The sequence below is a fragment of the Aphelocoma coerulescens genome, chromosome 9 (assembly GCF_041296385.1).
Source record: "Aphelocoma coerulescens isolate FSJ_1873_10779 chromosome 9, UR_Acoe_1.0, whole genome shotgun sequence".
Lineage (NCBI taxonomy): Eukaryota > Metazoa > Chordata > Aves > Passeriformes > Corvidae > Aphelocoma > Aphelocoma coerulescens.
Window position 1 is genome coordinate 20086831 of NC_091023.1, and position 20098 is coordinate 20106928.

At 38.9% G+C, this 20098-nt stretch overlaps 1 protein-coding gene across 4 annotated transcripts in view; it reads right to left on the minus strand.

Moving 5' to 3' along the window:
- Positions 1 to 20098, minus strand: part of PIK3CA (phosphatidylinositol-4,5-bisphosphate 3-kinase catalytic subunit alpha) — a 44674-nt gene that overhangs the window by 16290 nt on the left and 8286 nt on the right. For 3 of the 4 annotated variants that reach the window (XM_069024727.1, XM_069024729.1, XM_069024726.1), the window contains exons 2-9: positions 11264 to 11665; positions 9493 to 9702; positions 8572 to 8822; positions 6784 to 7029; positions 5861 to 5946; positions 3952 to 4057; positions 2758 to 2910; positions 2519 to 2653 (exon numbers count right to left, since the gene is read on the minus strand). In XM_069024727.1, coding sequence (XP_068880828.1) covers positions 2519 to 2653; positions 2758 to 2910; positions 3952 to 4057; positions 5861 to 5946; positions 6784 to 7029; positions 8572 to 8822; positions 9493 to 9702; positions 11264 to 11615 — 1539 coding nt within the window. In that variant the 5' untranslated portion in view covers positions 11616 to 11665. Of the gene's footprint in view, positions 1 to 2518; positions 2654 to 2757; positions 2911 to 3951; positions 4058 to 5860; positions 5947 to 6783; positions 7030 to 8571; positions 8823 to 9492; positions 9703 to 11263; positions 11666 to 16457; positions 16676 to 20098 lie in introns of those variants that run through there. The other variant, XM_069024728.1, reaches the window with a different exon arrangement.

The window sequence follows — 20098 nt, forward strand, 5'->3', positions numbered from 1 at the left end:
ATCAGAAATATCCAGGTAGGAGATCAAGGCACCCTTTAAAATGGGGAGTATTTCTAAGAATATGCACAACTATAGAAACAGTTACCAGGTTTTACCACATGATATGATATCTACCTCAAAGTCCTCTGTTTTACTTTACCTCTAATTATATAGATTATAGGTTCTCGTGATGGATTCACTACTACATGGGACAAGAATGTTCTGACCTTCAAGCTCGCATCTACCATTGAGGTATCAATCAACCACCTCACAGGAATTTTAGTGCCTTTTCCTGTTGGCAGTGTGATAGTGTGATCTCTTCTAAAGCACATGGACTCCACATCAAAGTGAGGGGAAATTATTCAGAACTGCTCTCTGTGTGGCACAGAAAAAAATTTTTAGCACATTCTTAAATATTTGGGTACTGGATACAGTGCAAGTAGCAAAGCCAGAGTCATTCTGTAAGGAAATAATTGGATAAATTATTTTTTAATCACCTTCCTCCTGACATATGGTCAAATAGTTCATATGGAACAAGTGATTAGTTGTGCACATTCATCTTGAATATGAAAGAGACATCCTAAATAGTAAGTGAAAGTCAAAGAAGTATAAAAAATATACCTGTACAGTGGGTCAGAAAGATTATAGTTTAAATCAAGCCCAGAGGGAAAATGCATTTATCCTGTGGTCAATACCAAAAACTTGCAATTCTATTAATTGTGGGATAGTAAATTAGATTTAATATTTGTAAATTTTTTCATATTTGAGATGTTTATGGACCTATAAATTATGTCTTATGTATTGATTGATTTCAAATGCAGTGTTATGCTTTTTGAGATTAATAACAAGTTATGCTCTTTGTATCATAACAAAAACATTATATCAAAACAATCTTTGTGACTGCTTTGCTGATTTTGACCATTTCAAACAAGGAATTTTCAACTCTTTCAGACATGGGAAATGATACACAGCAAGCTGGTATCCAATTTTTGAATTAATAAAAACACATTGCCTTTTAACTCCCTAGATACAGCTATTATTACAAACAGTTATAAATATGTGTGGTACCCAAACAAAGAAAATTTGGCTTCAGACCTGAACGTACCCCACAGTGACAGACAAAGGGGACAAATACAGTAGTAAGAGAAAACTAGTGATGTTCAAACTGAGCACACATTTAATGAACTATGATTTACAAAAGGGTAAGTAAAAAGAGGATTTTGGCAGATAACAAGGCGGGGCTGAAAGAAAAGCAGCATGAACAATGAGGGAGTGAGACCAAAGCAGTGATATATAGTTTGTTTCCCTGCCAACATCATCACTGATGTAAACAAGCTTTTCCATATTTAACTACTGACCTTATTCTAAAAAAAAAAAGACAAGATAATAATTTGAGATCTTATTTTACCTCTGCTTTTTTTTTAATTATTAAATTGTAAAGATCACTACGTTGTCAGTGAAGTGAGTTTATCCTCCTCACCATTTTTTATTTTTGCCAGATGGAACAAAACAATGAGCTGAGCATACAGAAGCCCAGGTAAGAGGCTGGGGAATGCTATTTACCAAGAAGACAGCTGTCCTTAAGCATTTATTAAGAGCCTTGCTCAGTCCCAACATAAACAGCAGAAATGCTACTCTATGGTGGACTTCCTGCTGAGTGCCAACTCAAATGCCCACAAGCTGTTGTTCAGGACACAGTGGCACAGGACTGCTATAAATAACCCCAGAATTCCCAAACTGGAAGCTCACTGCCACCTACGCGCTCTCCAGCACAGCGAAACTCCCACCACAAGGTTTTCTTCACACAGACCACGGAGCTCTCTTGGGCAACCCAAGGCTTTGAACCAGCCTCCAGAAGAAAATGTAAAACACACCAACCAATTTCACAGCCTTGGCTTTAAATACAGAGCGTTCTTAGCTTTACTGCTTTTCTGTTTTTACTTCTTTTGATCATCCAAACAAGTGCTTTGAAGAAAGCTCCAAGCTTCATCAAAAAGCCAATTATAATGCACAAGTTCTGTTTGTGGAAAAAGGGAGATAAAGGACTACACCCATGTGTATGTCCACCAATTCCCTTAAAATTCCCTGTACTTGTGGTCATAACTAGCCCATAAAACAGTCAGGAAAGTGTTCTAAGCAGCTTTGGGTTACACAGGAAAGCCTACCTATAAGCATGAAACTGCAACAAAGAAAAACAGTATCATTGAAGGAGAATTACAGGTTTTGAAAAGTTAAACTAAGTAGGTCAACACCTGAATTAGTGATATAAAATGTCAAAAACACAGTAAAACAGTTTCTCATTGGAATGTTTTGGTTGGTCAGTGAAGTATTAGGTCATTACTTCACTGGTAATATAAAGAAAGCAGAATGAATATATTGCCCATTTTACTAAACACAAAACAAAACACTGATTTCTTGATTTTACATTAAATGAGGATGTAAAAAAATAAGTTTTGCTACTGACATACTGAGTAAAATAAAGCAATAAATAACACTTTCATATTTGAATAGCTAATCCTGGAGGGGGAGTTTGCCTTACCTGCCCTGCATAGCTGTAGTTGAAGCCCAGCTCCCGTGAAATTGTCCAATTTGCATGTTCTTCAATAACTGTCATATCTGGGAACTTTATAGGGTTGCTAAACCAATCAAATTCCAGCTCTAAGCATGGAGTTTCCTAGGTAAAGGGAATTCAAATTACTTTTTCTGCTGAATGATAGCAACCAGAATATAGCATATTTTGAAAATGCACTCTTAAGGGGGAAGCTGGCATGCAAATACCTTATTTGGATTTGATCCAGTAACACCAATAGGATTCAACAAATCCTCCAGCCCATGAGGTACTGCCCAAAGATTCAAAGCCATTTTCCCAGATACAAGAGTGTCTGTGTAATCGAACATGTTTATATTTCCCCAAGCCAATGGACAGTGCTCCTTAAAGAGATTAAAACATGATTTTTTCAGTGTCATCTATGGATTACTGAAGAGCAAGTCAGGAGAAATAGCACTTTCACCCCCAGATCAAGTTACATTCCCAGATTAGCAGAAAGCAGGTTGTGGAAGTTGTACCATATTTTTCTATGAATGGCTGTCATGGCAGTCCTTTTACAAAATAATACCAAAAGAATTGCAAACACATGTACACATCTTCTTCACACCAGGGTAAGTCAAGATGACAGAAGAAGTTTTTTTGACAAAGAGATTTTTTACCAAGGGCTGCAGTGACAGAACAAGGGCCAACAGTTTTGAAGACAATATTTTTAGATTGCACAAAAGAATTAGATTTTTTTATGATAAGGGTAGTCAGGCACTGGCACAGGATACCCAGAGAAGCTGTGGCTGCCCCATCCCTGGTTCAAGGCCAGGTTGGATGCGGCTTGGAGCAATCTAGGCTAGCAGAAGGGAGGTGGAACTGGATGATCTTTAAAGATCCCTTCTAACCCAAATCATTCTGTGAGGTTCCTAAACCTGCTCATAGACAAACCCCCTATGTATTACCTGTGACACACACTCAAACCCAGAATGTAATGATGCTCTTCTGGCTAAAATTAAATGTTGCATGTAGATTCTTAAAAATTACTGTTTGAGATCTTGCATCAAATGCTAAAGGAATACAGATTTTCTTTACTTGAAAATTCAACTCTAAAGGTAAAAAACCTGCCCTTTAAAAATAAACAGGTTAGTAACATGGTTTAGAAAATTAATTTTAAAAGCACTTCCACCTCAAAACACTAACACTGGTCTTCGTGTCTGGCGACGCAGCATGGACATGATTTACAGTGCTGAACTGATAAGCTTTTTTCTGTGTTGTTTAATTTCCAAACACAAAAAAAAACCACAAGAAGAGAAAAACCCCTATTTTAATCAAACATTGCACTAAGACTCATTGCCAGGACAGCATTTACCAAATATCTTCCCAAACTTGATTTAAGTAGCTTTGGCTCATTAGTGTAATAAATCCATGAGGTGTTTTACCTCCTTAGCACCCTTCCTGCCTTTAACAGAGCAGATGGAAAGGCAGAGCCGAGCAGCACGTGGGAGATCAGGAATGTACATGTCATACAACAGCCATTCATTCCACCTGAAAGATTCAAAAGGCAGAATTGAACCAGGTTAAAGGAGAGCACGGAGCCAACATCATTCACTCATCCAAAAGGCATTTGTTATATTCCTAAACTGTGTATTTGCTTACAGAACACACTTTCTTACTGAAAAAGGGTTTCCATACATGCATTTGACCACATTCACTGCTTTTGGGAATGGAAACTTCCCCAGCAGCCTTCTAGCCCCAACACTGTTTAAAAAGTCATGTTAGGTTCAATTCCTGCAACCTGAAGATAATGGATTTGCATATCTGCTACACTGATGTAAGGTTTAGCTTGTGAAACACTTTTCTCTTCAGGGGAAAAAAGCAACTGGGAAAAAGAGCTTTCAAAACCAAACTAAACTTGAACTGTTGGAACATAAAAAGATAACTGCAAGATGGGGATAGAACGTGGAAACCCAAAGCAATATTCCTAAGTCAAATATTTTTCTATTTACTGTAGTAATAATAGCACAGATTGGTTCTACAGGGATACTTCAATTTTGTTTTCATGAACTTATCTAAGTAGAATTTAGCTCTCAGCTGGTAGAACTGTGCTTTTGAAGAGGAACTTCTGAATCCAGTTTCTTCCCCTAAGCGGATTGTCGTACAGAATTTTCTCAGTTGAAAGAGGCAGCAGCTTCCAAGGACAGCATTAATTTTTCAGTGTAGCTACTGAAAGCAATTTTACAAAGAAATAACTGTGAAAGCCCTTCTCTAAGAATAAAGAAATTGGCAGATAAACTTTCATTCACTTTTCTTATGTGTTCATTTCACATAATACAGATCTGTGTGATTATATCCATGATTTCAAGGCATAACCTTCACCACCTTTCCAATATTTTCTCTCTAAAATAGTTTAAACTATCAGTTCAAGTACAGCTGTATTCAGGGCAACTCAGAAGGAGAGCCTATTTTTCACCAACTATGTATATTATTAGTCCTTTAATTATAAAACCTAATCATATTTATAGAAAACATACAGATAAAAAAATGAATTTCAAAAATTATTATAAAAGACATGAAGTCAGAAAATGCAAGCAAAGAATTACTTCTGCATACATCCTTTGCATCTATCTTAGCAGGTGCTGAAATTTCACACCTCTTCATTAGTTAAAGTCATGAGAACAGGTGGATAAAAGATGTCCCCAATATTTTTATATGCTCATATAAAACTTCTTTTTGCACTTATAGGTTCAGGTGATTTATTTTTCCAGGTAATATTGATGGTTTGTCAAACATCCTGAAAATAATCAGTCCAGATCTGGCAGTCATTTCCATGTTAGCAGGTGAGACCCTCTCTCCACATTCAGTGGCTCTCCTTTAGAAGGAACCCCACCAAAACCAATCTGCAGGTTCCAGGACATCACACTGCCTCATGCTGGAAGTGAAATCTGGACCTGCAACTGGAACAACTGCTGTTGGTCCACAGACAAAACCAGAGTTCACTCGCCTAGAGCTCTGCTGATTTCCCAGTATGCATGTGTGAATGATGAGTTATATTTATATATATATGAATTATATTTGTGTTTCAGCAATGTAAATGCACGTGTAGAACAGATCTGTTCAGTAAAGAAATGCTACTATTATGTGCAAGACAAAATGCTTGTGTTTGAATTAAATTAATGCTATTTTTATATATAGGGTTATGTAATATATTTTTACAAAACTTAAGGTAAAGTATTCCCAGCAAGGAGCTCTACCTGAGTAATGGCTAATTTGAGTTTTGCTCCTTCAGTGCTATCATTTATGATGCCCTGAAAGTCAGGTTCTCTACAGTCACTCAGGTATTCATCTTACCTGGGATTAGAACAAGGTACCCTCTGAGTATTCACATTGTCACACAAAGGTTCCCCTCCATGGTAGATACCTGTTCTAACATAGATCTGAAAACAACATCCATATTAGTCTTTGAAATGTTACTATAAACACATTTTTTCATTGCAATCAACACATACCATGATTACAACATATTATCCTTTCAGTTTCAGCAAGCGAGAAACAAAAACGAAACTGAAAACCGAACAGCCCCACCACTCCCCAGCCCAAATTAATTCATGCTCTGTCAGGTGTGAAGCACAGTTTATAAGCATATCCTTCCAGAAAAAGTGCTTTTGTCTTTCTCCTCATTAACTGCAAAACTAGTTCTTAAAAAATACAGTAACAAACTTGAAATGAACACTATGAAAACCCCCTGTAATTTAGTCTCAATTCTTCCCATGCTAAGGTATTGTGAAAGAATTTCTGAGGAAAGAGAGCCAGGGTTGTAGATGTCTTCAATGGGATTGAACCCTATACCTGCCATTTGCCCCTTATCACCCCACACCTTTATTTTCATAAACAAAGACAGCATTCCCTCATCAAAAGCACTCTCAATTACTGTAATACATTCTTAAACATAATCACTTAGAAGACAGATAACAACATGGGTTTTCTTTTTCTATCCATTACATACTCTGCTGAAGTGCAATGCAAACTGAGTCGTGCTCCTACCAGGCAGAGTATTTAGCTAATTACCACAACTCACACTTTTTAAGCAGTATACAAAAGTTTCCAGATGCTAAAACGTGGGTACGTTCTTTAGAAATAAACACTCCAGTTTAAGTAAAGAGCGGTATCATTTTCTAACGTGTTAAATAACAATTCTTTTCCAATGTCAACACAGAACAGAGCACTCAGGAGGGAATCCACGAGTTGCTGAAAAGCCATGTGTGATGCCATACCTTGTCTATGTCTCGAATGTTCACATTTACATAGGTGGCACAGAGGATCCTTATTCTGAGAGCACTGTTTATAGTCCAGAGGGATTTGGTTGTAGCTTCTCCATTCATGTAGGGCGTGGCTGTGGAGATGCGCCTGGAGTAGGATGGCATGGTGAAGGTGTCCAGGGGCAGCTGGGTGTACAGGCTCTCCTTTGCCATCAGCATCAGGTTGGGCATGCGGCCAAGCATGATACAGCTCCTTATGTACTGCAGGGAAACACAACCAAGATGCTGTGTCTTTTCAAAGCCTACATTCTTGGGAATGTAAACCTAGAGATAACTCAGGAAGATACACAAGTGAAAGCATACTGAGAGAGTTATCATGTCCTGCATGCACACCCTGTACACTGATAACAGGTACAGCATCCAGCACACATTGCTGGGTAGGGTCACACAGCCGCACTCATGCGGATTTTGAGGAAGGCTGAACTGGAGAGAGAGAAGGGAGCTGACAAAAACACCAGCCAGGTTTCTTGTAGAGCTCCTTAGCCCCGGCACAGCACAGCACAGGGCAGATAGATTTGAACTGTTCCTGGAAGCAATTGAGCTGTTTTGGAACAGCAAGGGCTGTACCAGCCTGCAGTAGCAGCCTGCAGTGCTTCACAGGTGACTGATACTGCCAGTCCCAGGCAGGGAGCACAAGGTAAACAGCACATGCTCATTTTCGGTTCAGTTGTGCTCATTACCTTACACCCAGCACTGATCCTGACACACTTCACCTGTCCATTCAGGTCTGAGTGCTGAGAGCATTTAGTCTGGCAACACTACTGCAAAATACAGTGTGTTAGGACAGGTCCAGCCCTGGAGTTAATGAGCAAGCTCTGCTGGGGCACAGCAAAGGCAGACCAGATGCTTCTGAAGAAACCACGCTAGATCAAATACATCTGCTGTTTGATCTTCAGATGACTCTGCAAAATTATTCATGTATGCCTGCACTTGTTCCCCAGCTCCCAGAGTACAGAGATACTTTTCCCATTATTCAGGATCCCCCACCCCTCCTTCTCTCCTCCACTGCTCTGAAGATCAGATTGTCAACCATTTTAGCCAAAGGGATGGGAGCAGTTTATTGCAACAATACATTCCTCCAAGAGGAAGCAGCAGCAGGGTGTCAGGAAGTTGACTGGGTAACGTTGTCTGCTCCAGAGAGAGCTGCTCAGATGCTCTTCTGTCCCATCATGTTCTGCCTCACACTCCCAGCACTACCAAACCCAGGCAGTGAAGGACAGACAGACACAAGGAAGGCTCAGCAATGATTTCTGTAGTGCTGTAAGTCTCCATTTTTTATCTTATTAAAGTAACAACAAAGGTGTAACAGGAAAACAGTGTTCTCTTTTACCACCCCTTTAGGACAGGATTTACAGTAGCAATGGTTGTTTCATAATTTACAATCTAATCAAATTTCCTGTTTAATTACATCAGCACCATGCAAATGTAGTTCATCTCTTGCCATCAAAAATCTAGGAGATTTCTGAAAGCACCTACCTCTGATTTAGCACTAACATTAGAGGGAAACATTCAAAGAAGAAAAATGACACTAGTGATACAAATTCCAGTTCAAACTACCTTTTCTTCCCCCTCTCTCTTTTGAAGCTCATGGATTAGCCAATTTGTTTAAAGGTGCACACACTGTCACTTCCTGTGGTTTGGATTAATTCAATGAGAAAGCCAGACTTAGTACTGATCATTTTTCTCCCCCACAAATTTAGATTATTTTAGTGTAGTTCAAAAGAAATCCTTTATGTTACTCACCTTATACTGGCTCAGTGGACATTTTTCTAGCAAGTATTCATCACAGCCACAGACTTTTAAAATATATTTTCCCTGGTACTCCAAGACACAAAGTTTCAGTTGTTCAGATGATAGCAACATACTTCGAGTTTTCTTCCTGATTGCTTCAGCAATAACTTGCTCAGGCACACAGTCATGATTGATTTTTAGGGTGTATTTCTGCTTATCATTGTTTGGTGAGACTATTACCCAGATCACCACTATAATTTGCCCTGGAATACATGTAAAATAATGTTAGGCCTATCCTTTCCAATACAGTTTCCAAACAAAAAGCACAAACCCAAAATAACCCCCAAACCAAACAACTCCCATGCCTCCCCAACACAAAGATTCATTTTTAGTATTAAAGAAAGATGCAAACAAGATTCATAGCCCAAACTGAGAGAGGGTTTATAACTTCTGCAAAGAACTAGATGCATTAATTTTTTTTTTTACTCTAGTGTAAACTCAAACTTTTAGCCCTGAGGTTAAGAATATTTTCAGTAACTGAAGACTACTGATGATTTGGCCTTCAAGGAAACAGCAGTAACTTTTTCATATTTGAGGACCGCAAGGTAACTCAGTGATTCAGCATCATTTAATTCCAGATATCTGAATGCCATGGAAAACTGCAAAGCCAACAAGCTGTTCCCACCCACTAAAAAAGTCACCTCTATTTACTGAGCTATGTTTCAAGATTCAGTTAGAATAGCACAATTTTAAATATCCTTTTGAATGTACAGTCCATGGAGAAAATTATTCTGAATAATTTAAGGTGTAAGATATTGCTGGAGTATACTAAATACAGCACAGAAAACAGTGATTTGCCGAAGTCAACAGCTGTACTCTTTGATTTCAAACACTGAAAATATATTATGTTTCTGCTGTAAATATTGCCCTTACCTTTGTCTAGTTTGTTGTATATGTGTTTGGGGAGTTCAGCTGAGGACTCCACATTTGGAGGATAGACATACAGTGCTCTGCTGTGCGGTGCATTGGCATCTCGCAGATCCACGGCTTCTTTACAGACATTAAGGATGTTTCTTCTGAAGTCTTGTACTTCTGGATCCTTGACCATGTCAAACTCACAGACAGGCATGCCAATAGCAAAACCTACAGCATTGGAGCAGATGAGGAAATAATCATAACTAACAAGTAGAGCTAAAGATTTCCTTAATCAGTCACATAAAAAGCCGACTTTAAGCAAAACACAGCCTAAAATATTTGCTGGCTTCTCCTTTGTGGTGGTTTAGCAAGCCGTGTCAAACCACAACATACTCATACACATAATTGTTTTATATCATTCAAGAACTACACAGTTCTAAAGTTAAGTGCACCAAGCAGACACAGGAAAGGTTAGAAAACAGGTGGACATTCTCTGAAGATCCTGGAAGCCTTAAATCACCACTCTCACAGCCAACATTCCTCCTGGAGGAAAGGGACCAGGACTAAACTTCCTTTGAAGTCAGCACAGAGTTTCCTAAGGGGACCAGAGAAGCTGTGAAATCTGATTTTTTCTCAAACCCTGCCAGAATTATTGGTAGCTATTAGGATCATAATCAACTTTGCTTACAACTGAATGACAGCTGTTAATTTTTTTTTAATGACCTACATTATTTAAGAACTGCAACAAGCACTCCAAGAGACACTGAACTTAAGCTCTTTGACACAGATTCATATAACAGTGCATTTCTTTCAGGTCCTCAGTCTCAGATGTAATTCCCTTTACTTTAATGAGATGACTTGGATAAATCATCATTTATACATGAGTGTTCAAATGGAAACTTTCAATTGTCGTGTTGCATGGTTACCTAACCACTGCTCTCTCCAAGTCCTGCACATGGTGAGCTTTACAAAACAGAAGTAATTTACTTATGATGCATTCGTCACAATTAAATCATTTAACAATTAGTAGTACCTCAAAACAAGTATTTCCAGTTGACAAGTCTCTGCCACTGCAGTACACATTTGTTAGCAATGAAACAGGAGTGGTATGTTTGTACTGCCTCAATTTAATACTTCACCAAGATGTTGGAAAAAATGCCAGATTCCCTGTGCTTCCTCAATGGATCATGGAAAATGATAAGCTACTCCAGAGATAATTCAAAACATCACAATTTGTCTCCCCTCTGCATCTCCAACCTCAGGTGGTTTTTTGCCTCCTCTCCCTATGCTCTTTTGTCAGAAGGGAGAAGGGGACAGCTGAAAAAAACCTCATTTCTGAAATTTGACTTTCTAAGCAAGTTAGAGCAGTATTAAAATGTGTGTCCACAAATATGGTTTAAAATTTGTAGCTAAATCTAGAATTTACAATTCTATAAACTTCAAAATAAATTAAAACTGACTTCCCAAACAATAGAACAGGTGTTGCTCTGTACTAATATGAAATCCTGCTAATAAGAGATGAGCAAAAAGATACCCTCTAACCCACAGGCAACTACAAATACATTTCACAAAGGCAAGGTGAATGAAACAGACCAGAAAAAAGAAGTTTAACTCACTGTTTATAAATATTGGCTTTACTGTGATCAGCACCTTTGGACATTTGATGCAACAACTGGCAGTTATGAAAAATGGCAGATACAGGAGACAAACACGACCCATTTCAATTCTTTATATTTGAGGAGGATAATCAGTTAAACAGATTATGTTTAAAAAAAAAAGATAATCTCACCTATTTCTCTATTAAGAATCTTTTCTTCTCTGTTACCTACTGGTTCAATAACTTTTAGGAAAGGCTGAAACAGTCGCAGGTCACAAAGTCTCCGTGTTTCATCAAAAAACTCTTCTCTTTCTGCTTCTTGTGTGACACTTACAAAAATGTAAGAAGATTCATCTTGAAGGAGCTGATAGAGAGGGTACTTCCTTGCTTCTTTAAAGAGTTCATGTTTAATAGTCAGTAAGGTGGCCTCACGGAGGCATTCTAGAGTCACTATCATTCCATTTGGGAGAAGACACTCCACCAGGATCCTGGGGGGCATCAAGTGGATGCCCCATAGTTCACCAGATGACGGCCGTGGAGGCATTTTTAAGTCTTGGGATAACTTTGTACTTCAAGCTTTTCGTGCCTGTAAACCTGAGTAAAAATCAGAAATTTAAATGTCAAAATTTAAAATACAAACATCACCAGGAATTTCAGATAAAATGGTTCAAACGCCACTTATAACTGTGGATGAATACTCATAGCTATATTTTACATTCATAAAAAAGACTTGATAAAACTAAGCCTGAGAACTTGTATTTGAATCTAAAAATCTACTCAAACAAAACAGTTAATAATAGAATCACACTAATTTGGAAAAAATGCCAGTATACATATAGTCTAAAAGCAGAGGGTTTTTTTTTTATCTGAACTTTATAACTCATGAGTAGAACACTTCAATAGCGGGGGGATGAAAATATCTAATACCCAAATTATTACAGAAATTTTTAACCAAATCTCAAGCCAAGTTCTCCACAGTTTTAATCTGGAAAGTGAAGCATTTATTATCATTTGGATGATACAAACCATCAGCTCTTTTATGTTTAGCTAAACCAATGCTTCCAAAATGTATTTGCTTTTTCTCATCTCAAACCTCTAAAATATTCAAACAACACTTACATAATAGTTATAAATGTTTACTAAAACCTCTGAACTTGATTTTAAGAATCCATTTACACGCAAGACTTGGCCATAGCTGTTTCAGATCAGTGTAAGCTACTTACATCAAAAACAAACCCTTTTTTCCATGAATGGGACAGAAGAATTGAGCCCCACTAACACTTTGCAGTTGGGCTCGTTTTATTTAGTGCCAATGCCCTGTTCCAGTTCCCTTTGGCAGCTGCATGAATGTCTCTGCCAAGCCAAAGGAAAAGAGGGGAACACGTGTGACCTCCTATCTGTGCTGCTCATGCCATCTTAGAGCAGAGGAAATGAGTATGACAAAGAGAGAAAATGAGAATGAGACAGAGTATGAGAAAACCAGAATCTGGACAGAGCAGAGATGTTTTATAGCCCAGTGGGAGAGGGGAGACGCCACAAAAGAGAGCAGAACTACATGGCAGGCACACAGTGATACTTCACCAATAAACATTCCTAATCCCTACCTATTTTTAATTTCCTTAACCAGAGGCAATATTTGTGTATTTGCAAAAGAAATCCAGTTTGTTCAGAATGTTTTCACATACAAACTGTTGGCATCCTGTGACAAGACTGAAGAACACTTCAAGTTAGAAAATATTTGGTCTCCTTATGATGCCTTTTCCTGGTCTTAAAATTAAGAGCCAGACATGGTTAATGGAAAAAGGGGGTTTTACCATGGTGTTTAATAAGGATCCTTATGGTGCATGGCATCATTTTACTGGAAGTCTGATACTTTCACCCAGTATCCTGGATTCTTTTTGTAATGAAACAAAGTTGTTCATCTGTGCATTCATTGCTCTTAATTTTGGAGAGATCCACCACAGAACCACAGAATGTTAAGGGTTGGAAGGGACCTTAAAGACCATCTCATTCCAACTCCTCTGCCACGGGCAGGGCCACCCTCCACTATCCCAGGTTGCTCCAAGCCCTGCCCAGCCTGGCCTTGGACACTTCAAGGAAGGGGCAGCCACAGCTTCTCTGGGCAGCCTGTGCCAGGGCCTCACCTTCCCCACAGTCAAGAATTTCCTCATATCTGCCTACCCTAAATTTACCCTCATTCTGTTTGTACCCATTACTCCTTGTCCTATCACTACAGTCACAAAACCTCTTAGGACTGCCACCTGTATCTCAGTTTTCCTGACAACAGAAAGGAAGGGAAACCCACAAACCAACAGCTTCACATCTCTTCCATTGGATCAACTTTCTGAAAGCTCTCACTGTGGAAAAGCAATGGATGCTATGCTTGCCTTTTGCTCAGCAAATTTTAAAAATATGTATTTATATAAAAATATATTTCTGTATATATTAACTAAATTATGTATATATAAAATTAATATACAACATTTTATATATAATTAAAAAAATAAAGTGATCCTCCCTTATGCACTAGCATTTCTCTTCTAAAAGGTTTTCTTCCAAGTACATCCAGTACCTGCTTTTGCCACACTTCAGCTCTTACAAAGAAACATTAGAATGAAAATGATGTTTTCCCAAATCCACTGCTTCCTAAGCAACTCTGAGTAGCACTAGGGTTGTCTTTTTTAATCCCTCCTTTGTAGTTGTAGTTTGGGTTTTTAAAAATATCCACAAAAGTACTGAAGTGCCACTGCAGATTTAGAAAAATGCTTTTACACTAACACCTCATGCATATTTAGAAATGCTCTGCAACTGACTTCTTTTTAAGAAGGAGCTTAAAGAAGCTGTTTCATTTCCCTCATCATTGTAATAGCCTCAGCAAGCGGATGCTGAAATGGAAAGTTCTCAGCACACACAGTGTATTTACAGAGACAAACTTGGGAAGCTTACCAATTACAAAACATTACCAGTGAACCCAAATAACACCATTTAGAGTAACTTGGAGGGTTCCAAACCACCGTTAACTGTCCTCAGCTCAAAGATAAAAAGAAATACACTAATTATATGGCATCTTTTTGATCAGGCAAAGCATGAACGAGGCTCCCTCCATATCACTGAATCACATGCCTATTTACATTTCTTAACTGCAAACATGGGCAGAAGCACATCACTGTTACAGCACAAACCAGCACAAAGCCCCCAAACAAACAAGATTATGCAGTCATATGAGCTTCCTGTCCACACACACACAGTGATAGTATAGATGGACCACAACCAAATTAAATATTCACAACACAGACTGAGTTTATTCCAGCAGCGTTTTAATTTCAGTTCCACCATCCTGCTGAGGCTCCTCTGAACTGTGAGAGCCCGGTTTTGCCCTGCCCAAGGCGTGTGTTCTCACTCCTCACCCTGCTGGCACTGGGGCTCCCTGAGCCAGCTGGTTATGGGTCAGATGGATGAAAGAGGCAGAGAACAACTCACTTTCCCTTTCTTGTGCTGCCTTCTGTTGCTTTAGCTCCTTCCTGAGATCCCCATGGAGTCAGCACTGGGGGCTGCCTGACTGCAGCAGTGCTGGGCAAGAGCAGCTGAAAGGACAGTGCCTCGTTCCACTGCAAGCTTTCCTCCCTCCCCACCAGCAACTGCCAACACAGAAACAGAAGCAGGAGTGGGGGACACACATACATCAAAAATGTAAACCCTTTTAGCCAAGTATCTCCTCAAAATAAACGTCAACCTTGGCTTTCTTAAAGAACTCAAATGTTAAATGACAACTCAATACCTTTTCTTTAAAATCTTGCAAACAGTCCAATGTGACATCCCAAAATCTCCAATTTTTAGAGCAACTGCACCAAGACAGCAGGTTTTGTTTTAAACTGGGATACAGGCATGTGCTGGAAAGGTGCATGCAGTCTCTCTGTGTGCACATTCATTTCGCTTGCACATGTAAGCACGCCTCCAGGGTTTGGATTTGGAAAGCAAGAATGTAAACAGAAACAGTTTTGAAGTATAGCTGGCAGCTTGTGTTTCTGTGTACACTTTCAAATCTGGAAGGTTGCCTGGAATAAATAGAATCAATTATGTTCTTCGACAGTAAAAGGACTGTAATTTTAAGGGAATTCTAGAGACATGTTATCTAAATGAAACTAAGGGGATATGCAAACACTTCAAATGGACACACCTGCAATCCCTGACCTTTCTAAAGCACCTTAGACATTTTTCCCTGCCAAAAGCTTTGGGACACCTGGACTAGTGCAAAACAATCTCTGGTTTTGAGATTCCATTCCAAAAGAATAAACATACATGAGGGAAGACAGCAGGAAGATAAACAACATACCTTCCATAATACAGATTTCTACTTGCTCCCAGACACCATATGAATTCTAATTTATATATCCTATTTTCTTATAGGATAGAAATTAGCTATCATCTGATATAGCTGATATAGTCCCTTATTAAGAATATGAGATTCCAAGTTTAGAAAATTTGGTTTCAGTAAACTATGACAGTTTTATCGCCTCACAGATGAAGACACACTCTGCATGGCAGGGGGGCAATCTAGGGGAAAAAAATATTATTGTTCACTTTAGCAGACTTATAGTTAAGCCTGTCTGTCATCAGCATGAGCACCTACAGTTACTCTTCAGGCTCTGCAAGGAAGTCCTATACTAAAGTACCAACCAGCAAGAAACGGAGCAAGCATACAAGGAAGCAAGAAGTGCACTGTGCTGGAATATTGCATTGAAGTATAAAGTATGGGATGCTTATGCAAAGAGGTACACACATCCCAGTGACTGAGAACTGAATAATCTGCACTGCTATACACATCAGCCAGTGTTTCAAAACCCATTCAAAAGGACAGACTAAACACTCAATACAATTTTATCAGCCCACGTTTGAAATTGAATGAGTCATTCAGTAAACTGCTACACTTTAATTGAAGTCCATTAGTTTTTCCAGTCACAAGACAAACTCCATTACACTGTTTTTATAGACAGGATGTAACAATGTTTTATAATAATTTGTGGCATCTTTGGTATCAGAGAGCTGCTCATTAAGATTTGTGACTGGATTTGATTTCTTTTCCACGTACAAGTTTCCTCTAGACTCCTAGCATTGCCTTCTATTCATTAAATAATCCAACTGTTTATGATTTTGATTTACTGTGCACTCACGTGTAGGTTAAATGATTCTCCTGATTCTCTATCACACTGGCAGAAGTATCCATTACAGCTATGACCCCAAATAAGCTTTTATAAAGTACTGTGGAATCCCCAAAACATAAGCTGTGAATTTCTACAAATAAATGAGTTCCTGGAACAAGAACAACACTTTTCAAAATGGAAGAGACATTTCAACCTTTCTAAATGCCAAAATGTTTTATTCTCACCATCAGACAAATCAGGCACTCTAAAACATGAAGAGAACTGGGCAGAGTAGTCTGTCTAATTTTGCTGCTGTCCAAACCTGCTGTGTGGTGACAGTAAGACTGCCCCAGACTAGATACGTTCAGTACTGTCCTTTTGTTCTTCCTGTTTGCCAAGCTGGCACTCTTCCAGAATCCAGGAAGACTAGTACAAAGATGTCTGAAACTGTCCTCCATGAAAAAATTATTATACACAGATTTATTGGGTAAAAATATTGCCTTGTTCAGAATAGAAAACATCAGACTGTTGCACTGCAGTCGTGTCTTATTTCATATGTATTGCTTTCGTTCTTGTTTCCCAGAAAATGTGCAGATACCCGGAACTCCTTATCTGATCACAAACAGCAGCCCAAGGGAAACAAACAGGAGGATTTAACACTGTCAAAATCATCTTGGCATTTAGTTTCCTTCTGAAACAGGCAAGTATTTCCAAACACTATCAATTTTATTTGTAGTTACCTACTTCTCCCACCCTTCAAAAACAGCAGTGAGTACATTCGCCTTGTTCTAGGCAGAGCTAAAGCCCCCTAAAATTATTGGCAACATCTGTAGAATAATAGCACAGCAGAAATACAAGATCATTATTTCCTGTGAATGCAAAACCTCACTAGAAATCAGTGAAAAGCAGTTTCACTTTAGTTAGATATGAGAATATGGGGCAGCTGCATTTCAGAGCTGTTCTCTTTAAAGTTATCTTACATCCAGATTTTTTTTTCCAGAATACAATACTCTCCTAGTGACTTTCAGATACTATGAATAAAATTAACGGTGAGGTCATCCTGAAAAAAGGAACTCACTACAAAGTATTGCCCAAGAAGAACTGTGTTATGTTGCTGAAAAAACCACAGGATCAAACAGCTGAAACAAACCCAAGATGATCAGTTTAAAAAGATTTACTACTGCTGGAGTATTTTTTCCTCTCCCTGCTGAACCCAAAAGACCTTTGTGAATACTTATTTTCAAATCCCCTTGCTCGCCCTCCCCCATCCATGCAGGCATAGTGTTTACAGCTTCCCTCACTGTCTGGGAGCCATGAAAACAGGATCACGAGAAAGAAGCATTTTCAAGTTGCTGGTGACCTCCAGAACTCCCACTACGACTGTGCCTTCTCCCTAGGGAACCCATGACATAGCGAAGGCAGAATATCTGTCCTAGAACATTTTCTTCCAGCTAAAGGCAGAATTTTGTCTCTTTGTTAAACAAAGGAAAGCCTGAAATTAAATTTTCCTTTTTAGTCCAAAATCATTCAGTAATTCCATCTCTAGCTCCATCTCAAAGGACAGGATTTTGTTGTTTATACAGGACTAGTAGTCATAAAGCACAACAAAGAATTAGAAAAGCAACATATCATCTATTTACACTTCACATATCTGCTTACTCATTATTTCAGCAATTAGCTTGGCTTGTAGTGTAGCAGGATGAGAACTACCTTTCCACCTGGCTCTGTGCTGGTCAGAGCTGTTCCTCCACAGTAGGCTGTGAGCTCTGAAGGTCAGTGAGCAGCACCCAAATTCTTTCAAGCTGTTTAAATCCAGAGCTTTAAAGTTTGGCAACAAAATCAGAGCAACATGCCATTTTGTACCCATAGAAATAAGGTGTTCCTCTGATTACATATTTTTGTTTAATACTCCATTTCATATGGCTGACAAATACTGATTTATGTGAACATCAGAAAGAACACAAAGCCAAAGCACACCACAAAATCTTACTCTGCTCCTTGCTGCAAATATTAATGGTTTCAATGTCAGCTTTCCCATGCAGTTCTGCTTTTGGAAACTAGTGCAAGACGATGTAAACAAAAGCTTGCACTAGAATGTAGCTAATGAAACCAGGTTTGAAAAGTAACAAATGCTGGTTATATAATTAAAAATATATAAAAAATCCACCTTAAATAATGCTGTTTATTTTTCTTTCCATGTTTCTTCCCATCCTCCCACCTTCCTGGGATATTTAGAATGCAGACAGTAAACAGGATCTTTAAAAACAGGAAGTGCTGGCACATAGACAAGGAACCAGAGCAGAGTTAATCCAGGTGTTCTGCGCTCCCTTCTAGTCTGAATCCCCACCCAGCATGAGCAGCTGTGTAGCAGACCTGTAACTCAGATCCAGGACCTTTCCCAGTGCTGATCTCCCCAGATTTGTCACCTTGGCTTTTAGAAGTAACTGCTGCAACACGATGAACGTCCAGTTGCGTTGAGGAAGAGGAAAGATTTCCTCTCCCACTGTCCCTACTCAGAAAGGCAGGGAAAGAACTGCAATAAAACTCCGGAGGTCCAGCAGACCTCACACAGCTACACTTGCCTCTCTGCCACAAGCAGCAGTATCAAAAGGGTTCAATTATTAATTTACATCCATCTTTACACAAATAGTCACCCTGTGAGCCCGTTCTTTACTAAGAAGCAGCTGAAAAAGACATCAGACTCTGACTTACAGTATCTTGTTTACTTCCCATGTAACATTTCTTAGGATGCAGTCTGGAAGCAACTTTAAATTGAGATCAAATGTTTCTGCTGTACGAAGTTACTCCAGACCCTGAAAGCAACTAATGCATAAAACCAGAAAAAGCTTTTGGAGTGGCAGTGGATAGCACCATTCTTGCATCTCCACAGATTTTTAACAGCAAGCCTAGAACAGTGAACTGGAAACTGAAGTTTCAGTTCTGTAATCCAAATATAAATTAGCTTTCCATTTATTCTATCTTAACTGACTTCTGTAGCCAAATAGTACTTAACAGGAGTATGGGTTTAGTCTGCATGGACTTACTGAATTCAGTTAGCAGGAATCATTATCTTTTATTTACTGGCAAACAGAGGATAGCACTCAACTTCATTTTTGTTAGAGGATTAGTAAGGAACCACATGCCTCAGCAAAAGCCATGGAAGTAGGTTGTTTTATTTTTCTCTTTGTTTAAAGTCCTAAACTGAAAACCTTAAACAATGCTTTCTCCACTGAGCTACTCCTCAACTCCCTTTCCAAAACCATTTGTTGAGAGAAGGAAGTTTGTGGCAGAGTTAACACAAAGGCACAGCCACTGTAATGAAAAAATTCAATTCTGCAGCTACATCCACTTGTCCTATAAACAGCTGAAACTCACACAGTTCCTAGCAGGTTATCCTATACAAAGACACATGGAGTAAGATAGCAGCAAACAAAGCCAGTTCCCTGCTCTGTGGAAGCTGTTGCCTACTTCCACACCAGCTACAATCACAACAGGAAAGGGTCAGTCAGAAATGAAGCCCTACTCTATCTCTTGTTTGTGATACCGTCAATGGTGATTAACTAAATATTTATTTAGCAGTAGATGATAACCCTGCTGAGAGGTAAACAGCAACAGTTTTCCATAAAATATTTTCAAAAGACCAAGACTGTCCTGCCAACCCCCCCACTCCAAGTGGGGATAATAATCATCTGCAAAGAATTTGGCACCACTAATTGCTCCCATCAGGCTTCATCTCCCTAAAGGTCACAGATCACATTGGATGTATTGCACCTAAGCACAAAGGAAAACTGGGCCTTCTATTTGAAACAACACTGCAAGACTAAAATCCCGATTTTGTAAACTTATCTGACTGCTTCATGTAAGTTACAAAGAAAACAAAGTTTCT